The 15125-nt window shown below is 54.2% G+C and overlaps 1 protein-coding gene across 4 annotated transcripts in view; it reads left to right on the top strand.

The window, feature by feature from the left end:
• The window catches only part of BCL11B (BCL11 transcription factor B), an 89939-nt gene that overhangs the window by 498 nt on the left and 74316 nt on the right, over positions 1 to 15125 (top strand). For 2 of the 4 annotated variants that reach the window (XM_039884190.1, XM_039884188.1), the window contains exon 2: positions 12993 to 13358. In XM_039884190.1, coding sequence (XP_039740124.1) covers positions 12993 to 13358 — 366 coding nt within the window. Of the gene's footprint in view, positions 1 to 12989; positions 13359 to 15125 lie in introns of all 4 variants that reach the window. The other 2 variants (XM_039884189.1, XM_039884187.1) reach the window with 1 other exon arrangement.

Here is a 15125-nt window from a genome sequence, read left to right as displayed (position 1 = left end):
TCAACGGCGGCGCTGGTGGCGGAGTTTGGGGAAGGAGGGAGGAGGGGGCTGCTACAGGAGGAGCGGAGGGGAGGGGGGAGCCAGGAGGTGGGGAAAAGGGTGTGGCGAGCGCGTGGGTCCGCGCTGACGGCGCGGGCGGACGAGAGCGGGGTGCGCGCCGGGCTGGGGGAGACGCGGGGCGACCGGCGGCCGCCGGCTCCGAGTCCCCCGTCGCTGCACCCGGCCTGGCGGGTCCTAGGATTCCGCGGCCGCCTTTCTCTCCCCTCCTTTCGCTATTTGCAAAAGAATCCAGCTGCGCGGCTCTTTGCCGGGCTCCTGCACGCCCCCCCACCCCCCACCATTTCCCCACCTCCGCCGTCTCCTGGGATGATCCTGTCTTCTTTCCCCCCACTCCAAAAAAAGGTGGGGGGATTGGGGGCTGGTAAAAAATCCCCGCCACGGGGGTGGGGGGGGAGGGTTGTCAGCTAGGAGTGGGAAGAGAGGGATGTGCTTGTAAAATAGTAGTTAAAAAAAAAAAAAAGAAAGAAAGAAAAAGAAAAGGAGAGAGACCTATCAATCTCGTACACATCCTTCCATCTCAGTATCTTTCCTCTTCTCGATCTAAATAAACAAGGCAGGTCGCCGCGGAAATCCACCGGCCGGAACGGTGCGGATTTCAAGCCAGCGGCGGGGCGGGCAGAGTCGGGCGGCGGGGCAGAGACGCGGCGGCTCGCAGCGCCCGCGCCGGGGTTGCTGAGCGGAGGGGGACGGCGGGCGCGAGCGGCCCAGGTGCGGGGTCCGCCGCGGAGCCCGCCCCGGGCGCCCGGACGGCCGCGTGCGGAAGGTCGGCTCGCGGCGCTGCCCGCCGGGCCGGCCGCTGCTTCGCGGCGCGCGAGCGTTTCCCCCGCGGTCCTTTCCCTCGCGGTGCCTACCGGGTTTCCGCTGCTATTTTTTTTTTTTTTAAATTTTATTGCAGTAGAAATAAAACATCCTCTGGTGCCAGCGAGACCGCGGGCAGGTCGAGTTCCTGCAGTCGTCCTGGCACCTCGTCGGGCTGGGGCCGGGCTGCCCGCGCGGGGCTGGAGAGAGCTGCGCGCCCAGCCGCCGCCAGGACTGGCTGTGCGGCGGCCGAGAGCCGAATATTTATGTTATATTTTAAAAAATTTAAATAAATAAATAAATATATAAAGGGGTTCTCCCCTCCCCTGAAAACCCAGCATAGGAGCCATCTGCTCGGAGCAGTTGCTGCTGCCATCTCTCCTTTGTTACGGCAGATACGTTAGTAAGAATTTGTGGATTTATTATTATTTTGGGGGGAGGGGGAAATCGATTTTAAACTGGGGTTCACCTTGGGAGAGGGATGCCTTTTTGGAGGAAGGGAAGAGGACTTCTCTTTTATTTTCCACCATCCTCACATGAAAGACAACTCGCTGGTTGCATTTAAAACCAAATGTTTTGCAATCAGATTTGAGCCTGGTTTGAGCAAGGTCCTATTTTTTTTTTTTTTTTTTACCTGCTGACATCTAATCTAATCACTGCTTATCCTCTTAGATAGTGAGTGGTTGTTAGTTGCAGACTTAATTTCTCCAATGGTAGGTGGCATCGGTCCCAAGACAGCCTCTGCTCCACAAGGCAAGGCGTTGTTTTTGATGAGAGGGGAAGTTGGGGGGTCAGGGGAAGGGAAGGGGAGTCAGGTGTGTGTGGGGGTGGCATTGCCAGGCTGGCAGCAAATGGAGCCAGGCGTGCGTGCAGTTGTGTGTCAGGGGGAAAGAAGCAGGTAGGTTTGCTGTGCTTTCGCTCTCCCCTCGTCTGGCATTCCTGGGACGTCAGGAGAAAGCCCTGACCTGGTGGCAGTTGGGTGTGGGGGGCCAGGGGTGCGTGGTGCGACAGCCTTCCATCCTTCATTTGTTTCCCGTCTCTCTCTGTCTCTCTCAGCCTTGCTCGGAGTGGTGCTGGGGGAAGCCGGCTGACACTGGAGCAGGGGCAGGGAGGGAAAAGAGAGGCCAAGCATGAGAAAGGTGGGGACAGGACACAAGAGGGCAAAGGGTGTCTTGCCCGCCTTTCGGGGCACATGGAGCCCGAAGCATGGGCAGGGCTTTAAGCAGGGAGAGTGGTCCTACCAGCTTCCAGACAAGGCTGTTTATGATCGAAAAGCAGCTGGCTTTTCTGTCTGTCCTGTGTCACCGGGAAGGTGTGAGCACAGGCGGGAGAAAGGCAAGACCTGGGTGCAGGTTAGGCTGCATGGCCTGCGGAAATGCCCTTCGTCGATGACACGGCGGCCGTGGGTTGAAGGTGCTCTGGAGCCCTGGCCAGCCAAATGGGTGCTGTCACAGCCCCCACTTGGGGTTCACGTTTTAGATTTTAAATGTGAAAGAAACCACCTACGACGTGGTGCATCTTCAGTTGGGTGGCAGCCCGCTGGCCTGCGGAGCAGCAGCCTCAGGTTCTTTAGGGATGATGCAACCTAGGCTAACTGATGGTCTGGGAAACACCGTGAGCACACAAATAGCCTCGATAATCTTGGGGCAGTCAGAGAAGGGATCCATAATGAGCTAGTTCAATTTACAGACAGGGCCAGTGAGGAGAGGGGGGAGGCATGAAGGAGACAGCTGGGGATGAAAACCTGAGCTTCTGGTTTGTTTCAAAATGTTTGACCCAGATGGATATGGCTTTTAAAACTGAAGGACAGACACTGCTATTAATAAAAACAAACACGAAACAACACAGTGACAATGGTGAGGACCGGAGGCAGAGGGACAGTGTCTGACCAGGCAGAGGGAAGGGCTGTGAGCGGACGTGCCAGACAGGGTGAGTGGAGTGGGGTACGAACATCAGTCCACGAGGGAGCTGAGTCTTTCGGGAGAAAATAAGATGTCTGTGGTAAATTACACCAGTCCGACGCAGGTGATGTTTCAACAACCCACCAACAGGTTTCCTTGGAAGATGAATACTTTTCCGTATGAATTCATGATTTTGCAGGACGAGACCCAGGATTTGACTCGGAAGTTAGGCTGCGTTCATGCCACAGTTGCCCTTTAAATTAGGTTTTGCTTTAGCTGTGTGTTTGGAAGGCGGCCGTGCTCACAATGATCTTAACTCCCCAGGGTATAGTAGATCTCCAGTTGTTTCCGTATCTGTCAAAATTGGGCCTCTGATAAATTTCATAAGACGTGCCCTCCCTCCCTTTTTTTGGTACTTGGTGGGGGGAGCGAAGTTTGTGTCCCTTCTGCACAGAAGGAAACCCCATATCATTAGAAGTGTGATCTAAGTCAGCTGCTCTGACTCCATGGGAGAATGAAGGTGTTCATCGAAGGTGTTATGCCAGGCTGATTTTATTCATTTGTAATTCACACCTGAGAGAAAACAGCCGGGAGCGTATTTTAACAACCCCTAATATTTTTAAAGGGTGTTCTCGCCCTCCCCGAATATGATGTACAGATGCGTGTTTCTTGTCTTTTTCCTTCCTTTCCTCTCCTTTTCTTTCTTTCTTCCGTTCCCCCCTTTTTTTTTCTTTTCTTTTCCTTTTTCTTTTGAGAAGGAGGGTCTGCCTGTGCTCTGGCCTTGGCGATTTTTTTTTTTTGGTCTGGCCTTCAGAATATTTCGTAACAGAAAACGAGTCATTTCTCAAGTGCTGGAGTGAATGTCGGTTGCTTTGGTGAAACCGGCCTTAGAACGTGGAAGGTGGCTGAGGCCAGAGGGCTGGGTGTGGCGCTTTGCTGACCGCTGTGCAGGACCACGCGGGTCCTCCTGACCCAAGCGAAGGCCGACTTTGGGTGCATTTGGCAACAATTAGCATGACGTCTCGGGGGGAATGGAAGCAGGCAGAGCAGTCAGTCCGTTTACAGATACCAGTTTCGGACTGCAGAGAGCACCGGTTTCTAGCGCCTTATCAGAATGGAGCTCTCGGCGCTGTCTTTTCGCTTAGGACACGGCTTGCACCAGGCTTCTCTTTTTTCCTTTTCATCTCCCTTCTCGGTCGCTTTGCAATCTCTGTTGCTTGTGATAAAAGACTTTCCAAAATAAACTCAGTTGCATTGGCTTCTGGTTGATGGCAAGCCTGCAGCACCGCGCCTGGCGCCACTTGGCAGCTAGGGGGCGCTCGGCGCCCGTGTCATGGCTCGGCGCCTTGGCGGAGACGGGCTAGGAATAGCCTGCCTTCCGCGGCGAGGCCCTTGACGTTGCTGCAAAATGTCTTAAGTGTGAAGTTGTAATATTGATTTTCCTGCAGAGATTCGAGCGGGACAAAATGAGAATATAAGTTTGAGAAATCTATTTTCAAGCTATCGGCATTGATTTACAAGCCCTTTACTTGGCAGATGGGGGCATTTTTCTTTTCTCTCTCTTTTTAAAACCATTAAAATGGTTAATTTTGAATGGCTGTGTTTTTCCTGATCAGGCTGTGGTCTTGACCTTCTGAAAAATTCCTTTAGGCTGCTAAGGGATTCATGATCGGGCAAGGGGGTCCGGGAAGAGAGTGCGTCATTTTGTCTGTTTCTGTGTTGCATGTCACAGACGCAGGGGACAGCAGAGAATGGCTGCTTTTGGGAGCCGTGTACCTAGAACGGCTCGATGAATGGAAGTCCTTTCCGCTCAGATTTTATAACACTTGGATTCTCAATTCCATTTATTAGATAATGTTCCCACAGTACTGAGGGAAATAGCATCCTTCCCTCAAGATATAAAATGCCAACTCAAATAATGTGCGAAACTTTGTTTGCTTGCTAGACCCAGCGTTGCTAATACCTGTCACCCCGAACAGGGCTCGTAATGGACGGCTTTTAATGACACTGTTTCTCCCCTAAACACGTAATCCAGTGCTGGGGAATATGTGTGCTTTTCGATCACGGGATTTCTGGATCTATAATGTCTTCTTCTTCAAGTTCGAGACATCTGGAGACAGCACAGTTAACCCCGAGTCCTGTGCTCGAGTTCAGTATCTGGGCAGCAGAGGTTACCCTGCGACAGTGCTTTATTCTAACCTGAAAGAGAAATAAATTAGGTCAGACAAAAGCCTACGCTGTCATCAGCTGAAGGAGCCTTCGCTCTCCAGTACCGAGGGCTAGCAATTTATCTGATGATTTCTCTACTTCATTTAATGTTTGAATTGAGCCAGTTGTAAGCATATTGCGGCAAGCTCATTCGACAACTCAGAGATGAAGTGGCACTCTCTCCTCTCTGCCTGGGGCTGGGCAGTGGCCTCTGGCCTGCAGAAAACCGTTCAAAACATCCACTTTAGAAATCCCCAATCCTGTGCCTCGGAACTTGGGGGGAGTTTCACGAGCTGTAATGAAACACAGACCAGAAATATGACAATGCTTGAAAAAAAATATATCTGGGGGAGGGTACGGATGGGGTTCCTGACCTTTGGGGACTGTGTCCTGTGCCTCCCATGGCTTAAGGAAGGACCCTCTGGCTGTCCGGTTAGGTCCTACCTTTAGCTGAAATTCTCCAAGGACTTTGGCCTCTAGGTTTAATGCTGTGTCACATCTGTGAGGACAAGGGAAAATAAATGCTATTTGGGGACTGTGCTCTGCACCGCGCGGCCAAGTTATTGATGCCGGCAGAGCGTCCTCCTCCGAAGGTGGCATTGGATGCAGGGACACTGACAGTATTTTTTAATGGGGAGCGGGCACAGAAGAATACCGGGAGTGAACGTTTGTGTCATCCAGCTGCTCCGAGTATGGCTTTTCACTTCGCAGCGTCCTTTATTTACTCGCATGGTCAGGCCTGGGGCTGCCTGTCCGTGTCCTCCCCTCCCCTCCCTCCCCTGGCCTTCCTCTCCTCCCACAAATCTTTTTTTTCCCAGGGAGCCAATGTTGTTGAGATCTCCTCCTGTTCTGTCCCCCTCCCCAAGAAAAGCGTGTGTTTACTGGCTCCCCTGAGCAGTGGCTTCCCCAAGGCATGTATAGAAAGTGCCACGACCAGGCTATTTGCAGACACATGAGAGCAGAGGGACACACTTCTTGCACGAGCCACTGAGGGGGGTGAGGGGGGAGCAGCATCGTTTTTACTGGCAAAAGTGACACCAGATCAAGGTTTGATTAATGGTGCTACATTCAGGGGGACTTTGCGTCCTGCATTTTCACATATGCAAGTCTTTTGTGTAGTTGCTGAAATTCAAGAAATTCATTCTTTTTTTTTTTCCGTATTAATCTGTTTAGTTTGAATTATTAGCCAGTTTGTTTTATTAATGAACTTGTAGACCACACAAAAAATTACCAAAGTAAAAAAAAAAAAAAAAAAAATTTGTTTTATAACTTTTTTATGACCCCCTTCCACTGAACTGCTGAAATACAAATACATTTGTTAACGTTCTAATGAGTGATCTACTAAAACAACACGCAAAAATGACTCCAGAAAGTTGAATGCAATGTTATTGTCACCCCATGCGCTTCAGAAATGGACGTGCTGCTAAGGAAAAAAACAAAACCAAAAAAAAAAACCAGAAAAAAACCCAACGGGGTCACGTTTAAATGTCTCCCTTGGAAATGAGATGTTGAAAGCCAGCTCTGCCCCTGCTATTTTGCTGTCAGCCTCGGAGAAGGTCCTACGGAGGGGCTGGCAGTGCGCTGTCCTGTGTGGAGGGAGGGTCCCTCTTCCTTTCCGTGCAGTGTAGCGTTAAATAAAACGATCCTCTGTGCTGGGCGGTGAAGGAAGCTTCCTTCCCTATCGCGTTATTCCGAGCCTCGCTGCGGCTGCGAGGACTTAGGGCATTTGCAGCTCTGTAGACTCTTCTGAATGTGTCGAGTTGTTTAGAGGGATTGCTGTATGGCGTGGTAAATCTGTATTTTTGAAAAGCGACTGTTTTATTTACCAAAACATAGGTCGCCCCGTTCTTTGGCGTCGTGGACTCGGCTTTTTTTTAAAGTTACCTTTTAGGGAGAGACGGGATCCGTGAACACAAGTGAAGGCCGTTTTGCTCCTTGGTCGGTCTTTTTTTTTTTTTTTTTGCTTCTGAATGAGTGAGACTCGGCCTTCTGAGCCCAGTGTTCGGAGTGCTGGAGAGGTGTGTGTGGTGGGGGAGGGGGAAAGCTTGTATGAAAGTCTGTGAGCAAGTTAGGGTATTTTTCAGGGAGCCGTTTTTGACGAGCCGGGGATCCCGAAGCTGGGCTGGGGTGTGGGGGACTACCTGTGTCTCTGAGGCCCCTCCTCACATCCCCAGCCCTCCACAACTGGACCTCCCCTGGCTGTGTGGCTGAGGCTCTTCCTGCACCCCAAACCTCTTCTGAGATCAGAAACCCTGACTTGCTGGAGGGCAGGCCGGGCCCCGACCTCCCCCGAGGGTCCAGCCGGCCAGACTGCTGGTCATTTTCGCGGGAAGGGAAACCCACGTGGCAGATGAGGGTGTGTACCCACCGCCCACCTCTCTGTCTCCTGCCCAGTTGTCAGAAACTTGAAAATTTTATTCTGAGATGTGTGCCGCGGTCGACGTGGAGCAGACGGGGCCTTGGGGTGATGGTCCTGGTGTCCACCGGCCCCCGCCAGATTTTGAGGGCAGTAGGGAGGTGGCCTTTAGAGGGTCTCAGGGAGGCGCCGGGCCCGGGCCAGGGCCGCCAGCTCTGCGACACCTGGAGCAGTCGGGCTTCTCAGACCTCCTTACAAGAGGCAAGTGGTTAGGGGACACAGCTCATGCTGGACCCGGCCCGGCCGTGCTCTCCCCCAGGTCCCAGCAGCAGCCCCACGCCTCGCTGGCTGTAGGCGTTTGGTGGCCAAAAGGGCTGCGACCTGGATTGTGGCCCCCACCCTCACATGGGTCCAAACCCTTCGCGGCCTTCTGAGGACAGCGCATGCCTGGCTGGGCTGCCGGTCCCCTCTCCTCTCTGTCCTCCCTGCCGGGCACTTCTTTCTTCCCTCTGCTCAGAGAACTTCATAAAGCCTCTTGTCGTGCCTTTCGGCGTCACCTAGTCACAGATTATTGTCCCCACTGAGAACTGATTCCTTCTCCCTCCCACCCACCCTTCGCCCTCGCCCCTCCCCACAGTTGTTATTTTCTCTTGGAGCCAATAAATTAAAAATTGATGGCAGCTCAGAAAGTGTGCTCTGTCGAGTGTGCACGTTGGTGGCGTTTCGGTGTCGCTGGGAGTCCCAGCCCTCGCTGAATGTCCTCGGGGAGGGGAGCGAAGAGATCGCTTCGCAGATATCGGTGAGCGTGGCAGGGGGCTCCGTCTTCGTAGGAAGCAGGTGTAAAGACTCCGGTGGGATGCAACGCTCGGGCGGATGGATGCCGAACGGTTCTCGTAAACACATGTACATATCGTGATGGCGTCTGTGACGTTGGTGGCACACGATTTTCAGAGCCTGGCATCCCTCCCCCCACATCTTTCTCCGACATCCTCACCGCCACCCCCCATCCCCAAAACAATAATTCTGCAAATATTTCTCCTGAACTGTGGCTCAGCCGGGAAAGACAGAGACTCTGGTTTGAATCAGGGAGGGCAGGTAAGGGGGACGCGGTGCTGTGCATGCGCTGCGCCCGGGGGCAGTGGGCTGCCAGCCTCTCGGCTACAGTTCCCCAGAGGGCAGGTGAAGGGACAGTTGTTAGAGATGGGCCGGGGTGGGCGGGGCCCCGGGGGCCCCGTGTGTGCAGCTATCACCGGCCAGGTAAGGCCCTGCTAAGCCGTGCAGCTGCTGGGGGCTGTGGACTTGCTCCGCTGGGCCCGTGTTAACTGCGTCTTTCCATTTCTGTCTTCTGCCCCAAATTCCTCCCGAGCCGAGAAGAGGCCTGGGAGAGTTCGTCTTAGGAGCAAGTGCTTCCCCGCGCACTTAACAACAATGTCCATTATTATTTGTGAATCCTGATTTCATTGCTCCTAAATGCATTCACCAGCTGGGAGGAGGCCCAGCCTTGCAAATAAAATGTGGTTTTGTTGTAAAAGAAAATTAACTCTGTGTGTGTGTGTGTGTGTATGTGTGTGTGTGTAAATACATATTTGTCCATGCACTTGAGGAGTGAACATTTCCTAATCCACCTCAATCTGATACCTGACTCTCGGACAAGTGGCCTGCTGCATCCGTTCCTGGTCAATTCCTCGTAATGTACCAAACATTTCAGCAACCCCTCTACTTTGTTCTGCTCACACTCATGGGAGCAGCAGTGTTTTCCAGGGCCGCCTGACATTGGGGCGCATGTCACGAAGGCACACCTCCTCTCAGAGGGGAACTCATCTTTGCCTTCCTTGGGTCAGGCCTGAGTTTGTGGACCGGGCCGCCGGAGGGGCTGGTCTGCAGGGTCTGGGAATTTGAAAGGCTGTTTTTGTTTTGCATGTATCTTTTCTGTTTTCTGGTGCTTTCTTGTCTGTGGGTGGCAGTTTGGACCACTCCGCCTGCCACAGCAGAGGCCTGCTTCTCTGAGGCCGTGTGGGGCTGTGCAGCTCCCGTTCTCAGGACAGAGAAAGGAGGGGTTCTAAGAGGGCCCGTCTCTGAGCTTGGCCAAGGGGCTCTTTCTCCGTTCATTTCATCCCTTATCGGTACGGCTCTAACACACACGCACACGCACACACACACACATGCACACACACAGATACACACACGCATGCATGCGCCCCACACGCCCAGCTTGGTATCCGCTTGCCAGCGGAAATGAAACCACAGCCTGACTTTGGAGGTGTCTCCGAAGGCCTCGAGTGTGAGATTTTAAGGCTCAGCAAGCTGTCTTGGTCCACCTGGTCTGGCCCAGAAGTTTGACAGTTGGGGGGTTTGGGGTGCCTCCTCTCTCTGAACGTTGGGGGTGACGTTGCCAGCTTCCTGGGAAGTGTCCTCTGTAGCAGGCCCCACACCCTGGGGGGTGGGGGAGAGGAAACCCCATTCTTGGAGCTGGGCGAACGTCCGCTGTCATTTTGAGTTTTACTTTCAACACTGGAAGTGGGAGGGGAGGGAGATGCTTTGGTTGGTGTTTCTTTGCCTCCTGGGCTTGCCTTGGAGGCAGGGAGCTGGATCCTGGGGTTCAGAGCTGACCGCTGGGTGCCAGCAGGGCCGGGCTGCCCAGGTTGGTTGGCTGGAGTGGCGGGGGTGGGGGACACCGGAGGCAGAAATGACCTGCAGCACAGTGGATGGCTCGAGATACTTGCAAAGTCAATTACCGGGGCTCGCAGGGCTGGCTGCACGAGGAAAGTGAACAGGCAGGGGCTGCCAAATCAAGGAAGATGATCAGCTGTTACCAAAAAAAAAAAAAAAAAAAGGGGAAGGGGTAGAGAAAGGGAGACAGAGCCGGTACAGCGTCCTTAGCAAACGATGAGGACAGCGAGGGAGGCTGGCAAACAGGCAGATGTGACCTTCGCTAATTTTTAAATTCGTCTGTGTGTTTTGTTTTTGTTTTTTTTTTGTTTTGTTTGTTTTTGTTTTTGTTTTTTTTTTGAATTAGCAAAGGAATTTGAAATTATGTAGCTTAAAACCTCCTAGCAGGGAGGAGATACCCATGCTTCCCGGGACTCCTGGCCAGGAGGGCGATGGACCAGGCTGCAAAAGTTAATGGGAGGCAAAGCAACACGAATCACAAAAAGGAGCCAGCGGAAGACACTTCCCCGACCTCCGACCCCCGACCCCCGGAGGGGCGATCCGGGTGGGGATGTGGACGGATTAGCGAATGCCATCGTTTATTTTTACCGAATGCCCTCGCTGACAGCAGTGTGCCAGGCGCCAGGGACTGTCCCCCTCCCTACCACAGAACGCGCCCCTATTGCATTTGAATTCTCAATTTCATTTTGTCCTTTTTTTTTTTTGTCTTTTTTGCTTTTCAGCTCATTTCCTTTGTGCCTCTTTCTCTCTCTCTCTCTCTCTTTTTTTTTAACAAAACAATATTTTGACATCCTCCTCCAATTTATTAGATTTCCTTCTCTAGAAATGGCGCACAATACATCCTTATATTTCTAAAGAACTGTTTTCACAGCCCTCTCCTTTGGCTCTGAAATTATGTATATGTAATTGGTAATTAAAGGTGCGAGCTTTTCAATATAAACAGTATTGCTCAATGTTAGATCTTAGATCATTAAAGGGAAAAGAGGCACCAAATAATTACCTTTTACATTGTGACAAACCGTTCACAAGAATCCAGGCCCCCCGAAACCCCTGTTCAGTGTGAGGGTAGTGATTACGTTTTACCCGTAGCAAAGCATCTTTTCATAAAATAAATTGGTAAATTAATTATGTAGCATTGTCTTCCAACTCTTTTTTTAAGTAAACTCCGATTTCTTTTTCAAGAGTAATTAATGGTTTGCGGGGCTGGCGTGGGGAATGACGGTTTCCCGTACCATATAGGTTCTTCTCGTTAGTGGGATGCACACCACAGATTTGGGATTTCTTCATCTGCGGGGCGTTTTTTTTGCACGGCCACGTTTCTCGTGCGAGTCTCCACTGAATTCACTGAGGAGGCTCCCTCTGCTTTTCTAGAACCACAGGCAGGCTCTCACATGGCGATTCCCCCTCCCGCAATACCCGTTTTGGATCTGTACCCACAGAGATCATACGTGTTACAGACGGTCGCACACTGTCTGTTCTAGATTCAGGCCCACACGTGGGCCCACACAGGCCCTGCAGAAGTCTGTGTTCCGAAAATACAGAGGGGTGATTTATGTGTAGGGTGAAAGATGCCACAGAATTTTTTCCTTAAATTATCTGTTCTTTGGCTCTGGCCCGTCAGTAACTTCACTGCCCCGGAATGTGTTTCTCTTCCATCCCGGCCCTCTGTTCTTCTGTGGTTTTCGTGATCCTTCCCTAAATATCACGCCACTTGAAATTTACCTGCCTCCTCGGGGTTCAGGCCTCTGAAGACCCTGACGCTCGAGCCCTGTATCCGGCTGTTGACATTTGCTCTCAAAAAGCTCCGACTCGACTTCGCTCTGACCCTGAGGGGAGATGCACCCTCATTGTCCACCTCCTTTATTTATGACACTTTTCTTCGGCTGGCTGCCGAGTGTTCCAGTCTTCCCCTGGGGGGGTTGCTGCTTTTTGAGGCATGTATTAGCTTCCAAGTATGTGGGTCCTAGGCGCCTCACAAAAAGGAAGTATATCGGCCGCTAGAGAAATGTGAAAATGTACAGCCCATTGAAAGTGTGGTTTGTCATCTGCCAAGAAATGCTTTCGGCATCTGAAGAATTTTTTTCCTTTTCTTTTTCTGGGAGTGAGAATCAAACCGACCAGCAAAAAAGGACAGTGGGGAGGCGATGCGTGTTGGGACAACTACGGAGCGGCGGACGTGTGACCAGGCGCTGGTCCTCGGGCAGGAGAGGCGGCTCCCCGCCCGCCTGCAGGCTCGCAGTGCCCTCCCGTGCATTGTTTCTCCTTTCCATACTTCTTCTGGAAGCGACACTCACTTGTTGCTTTCTGAGCACATGGGCGTCTTTCTCTGGGAAGGCCTGGCCCTCTCATGGCCGTCGGGGTTTCTGTTTTCTCGTCTGGTGTGCGGCCAGGTCTCAGGTAGAGGAATGCAAGCCGGGCAAGACCGAGTAGGTTGCGGCGGGGTCGGGGGGTGGCGGTGGGGGTCGCGGCAGGTGGCTCACGCTTGTCAGCCTCGCCGGCCCGTCGGGGTCACCTGGGAGGCTTGAGAAACAACAACCTGCCGTTTGCATCCCAGCGTCGCTGGTCTGGGGCGCAGCCTGGGCGTGGAAGGGTCTGTGCGTGCAGGCTCCCCAGGCGACGGTCAGATGTCGCAAAGCCTGGGAGACTCGTCTCTAGCGGATATTGCCACGTCTGGGATGGCCGTGACACCAGGACGTGCGTCCGTGCCTGTGGACGTGTGTGTGGCACTATGCCACGTCGGAGGGGGGCGTGGCAGAGAATGAACTAGAAAGTAGTGAGGTCAGCAGTCCTGAGGCCGCAGCCCCCCCGGGAGCCGCGGTGTGCCCATCTGTCACACGCGGCATGGTCACCCCCCAGCCTCCAGGAGTTGTGGGGAGGACTCGGTGATCCCCGGCGCCTCTCGGTGGGGACGGGTTGGAGCGAACGATGGGTGCTCGTGATTGCCTAAGCCCATCTCTGTCTTCTCTGCCCCTCCCCCCTCTCCCTTCTCTCTCCAGCAGAGGCTGACCATGTGGAGGCCGCCATCCTTGAAGAAGACGAGGGTCTGGAGATAGAGGAGCCCAGCGGCCTGGGGCTGTTGGTGGGTGGCCCCGACCCTGACCTGCTCACCTGTGGACAGTGTCAGATGAACTTCCCCCTGGGGGACATCCTGGTTTTCATAGAGCACAAGAAGAAGCAGTGTGGTGGCAGCCTGGGCGCCTGCTACGACAAAGGCCTGGACAAGGGCAGCCCGCCGCCCTCCTCACGCTCCGAGCTCAGGAAAGTGTCCGAGCCCGTGGAGATTGGGATCCAGGTCACCCCCGATGAAGATGACCACCTGCTCTCGCCCACGAAAGGCATTTGCCCCAAGCAAGAGAACATTGCAGGTATGGAACGTTGCACTCGCTTGGCCGCTGAGGAAGCCACCTTGTGGGTCCCATGCCCGCCTTGGCCCCTGGCTGTGTCGGGGGGCTTGCCCTCAGTCTGAGGGTGTCGGTGCTGGGGTGGCCAGGACAGCCTCTGGGCCGCCGGCTGGGCTTGTGCTTTCTGAGCTGACCCTGAAGAGGAGACAGGCCTGGGGCTCAGGGCGGCCTGACTGGCTGGTGGTTGCTTTGCCTTTGGCATTGGGACTCCGAGGGGGGCCCGGTGCACGGGCCAAGAGGACAGCTTGGGGAATTGGAAGTCTGGTCGGCCCTCGCTCTGCTGGTGTTCACGGCTTAGCTCTGGCTTCGCAGCCAGATGGTCTCGGGTTGGAATCTGTTCTTCACGACTTGGCTGAGTCAGTGTCCCACTCTGTGAAATGGAGCCCGTGAAACCTCTTTCGTTGGGGTCGTGAGCTTGTGGGACTGCGCGTGGGCCGGCCCCGGAAGGCACCGCTGAGTGGGAGTGCTCATTTTCTCTCTGCTCTCTCTGGCCTCAGTTTACCACCTGTGAAACGAGGAGTTAGGCCCCTTGATCTCAGAGGCCCCTTCTGACACCGCCTGTCCCCACGGTCTGGGGAAGGGCTCGTGAGCACTCGCTGGAGCACTGCGCCCTTGGGGGAGGTCGGATGTGCCCTTTGGCACGCCCACTTGGCCGGCCACGTGGACGGCTTGTTCCTAGTACCTGAGGAACAGGTGTGGGGCTCGTGTCCTCCAGCCAGGTGTGCTCACCACAGTGGGTCTGCATCGAGTCCCTCTCTCCAGGCCACGGTCTGCCAGCACCTCCTCCGGGGAGCCCAGGCTCTGGGCCACCCCGAGCGTTTGCTTCCAGTTAGGACTTCTGAGCTCAGGAAGCCTGGGGGGAAGGAGGGGCCTGGCTGGCCCAAGTGCCCTAGAAGCAGCAGCCTGTCCTGCGGCGAGATGGCGTCAGAGTGTGTGCAGATGAGGGTTCGAATCCTGAGAGTTGACTTTGAGCAGATGCTACGCAGGGCCCCGCCTCAGGCTCCTCATCAGCCAGCGGGCGCTGACAGCGCTGGCCGGCCTGGCGCGGCGCTGGCCTGAGCCGAGGCTCTGTAAATGCTTCTCCAGTGGGACTTTTCTCTCAGGGTGGGGGGCTGCCCCTGGCGGCTGGGGAAACGTGTGGCTCCATGTCCACTGTGTGTCGGTCATGGAGGCTCGTGGGCATGTTAGGGAAACAGCCTTTGGGTGTTCCTTGGAGGGTGAGCCTGCTGTACCCAGGGCCCCCGCCCCCACGGAGGAGGCGGAGGCAGTGGGCAGGGTAATGCAGCAAGCCTGGCTACTCTGTGACCCCAGGCCTCCCTCTGCCCATCTGTAAAATGGGGTAATGAGCGCTCTGGGCTGTGGACAGACCGGTGGTGTATGCTGTGGACGTGGGCCCGCGGGCCTTGCCTACTGCTGTGTGTCCCAGCACGAAGGCTGTCACCCTCCTCGGGGGTCAAGGGCGCTGAGACAGATGTCTGCCACGTCCACGATTACACAAACCCTGCTTTCTGACTTTCGTGCAGATCCGAGTGACACTTCCTCCAGTGACACTTCCTCCGTGAGGGCCTGAGCCCTCAGGCGAGGAAGGAGCTGAGTCCCTTTTGTCTGCGTGGCGGAGGTCCCCAGCCTGACTTCCTCCATCAGAAGCTCAGGGGTTGTTTTCAGTGGCGGTGTAAACCAGTGTACACAAGTGTACCACCTGTGAAAAGAGGGGTTAGGCCCCTTGATCTC

Source organism: Pteropus medius, unplaced genomic scaffold, assembly GCF_902729225.1.
Source record: "Pteropus medius unplaced genomic scaffold, Ma_sr-lr_union100, whole genome shotgun sequence".
Taxonomy (NCBI): Eukaryota; Metazoa; Chordata; class Mammalia; order Chiroptera; family Pteropodidae; genus Pteropus; species Pteropus medius.
The sequence above is the reverse complement of the archived record's forward strand: the minus strand, read 5'-3'. Positions and strand labels throughout refer to the sequence as shown.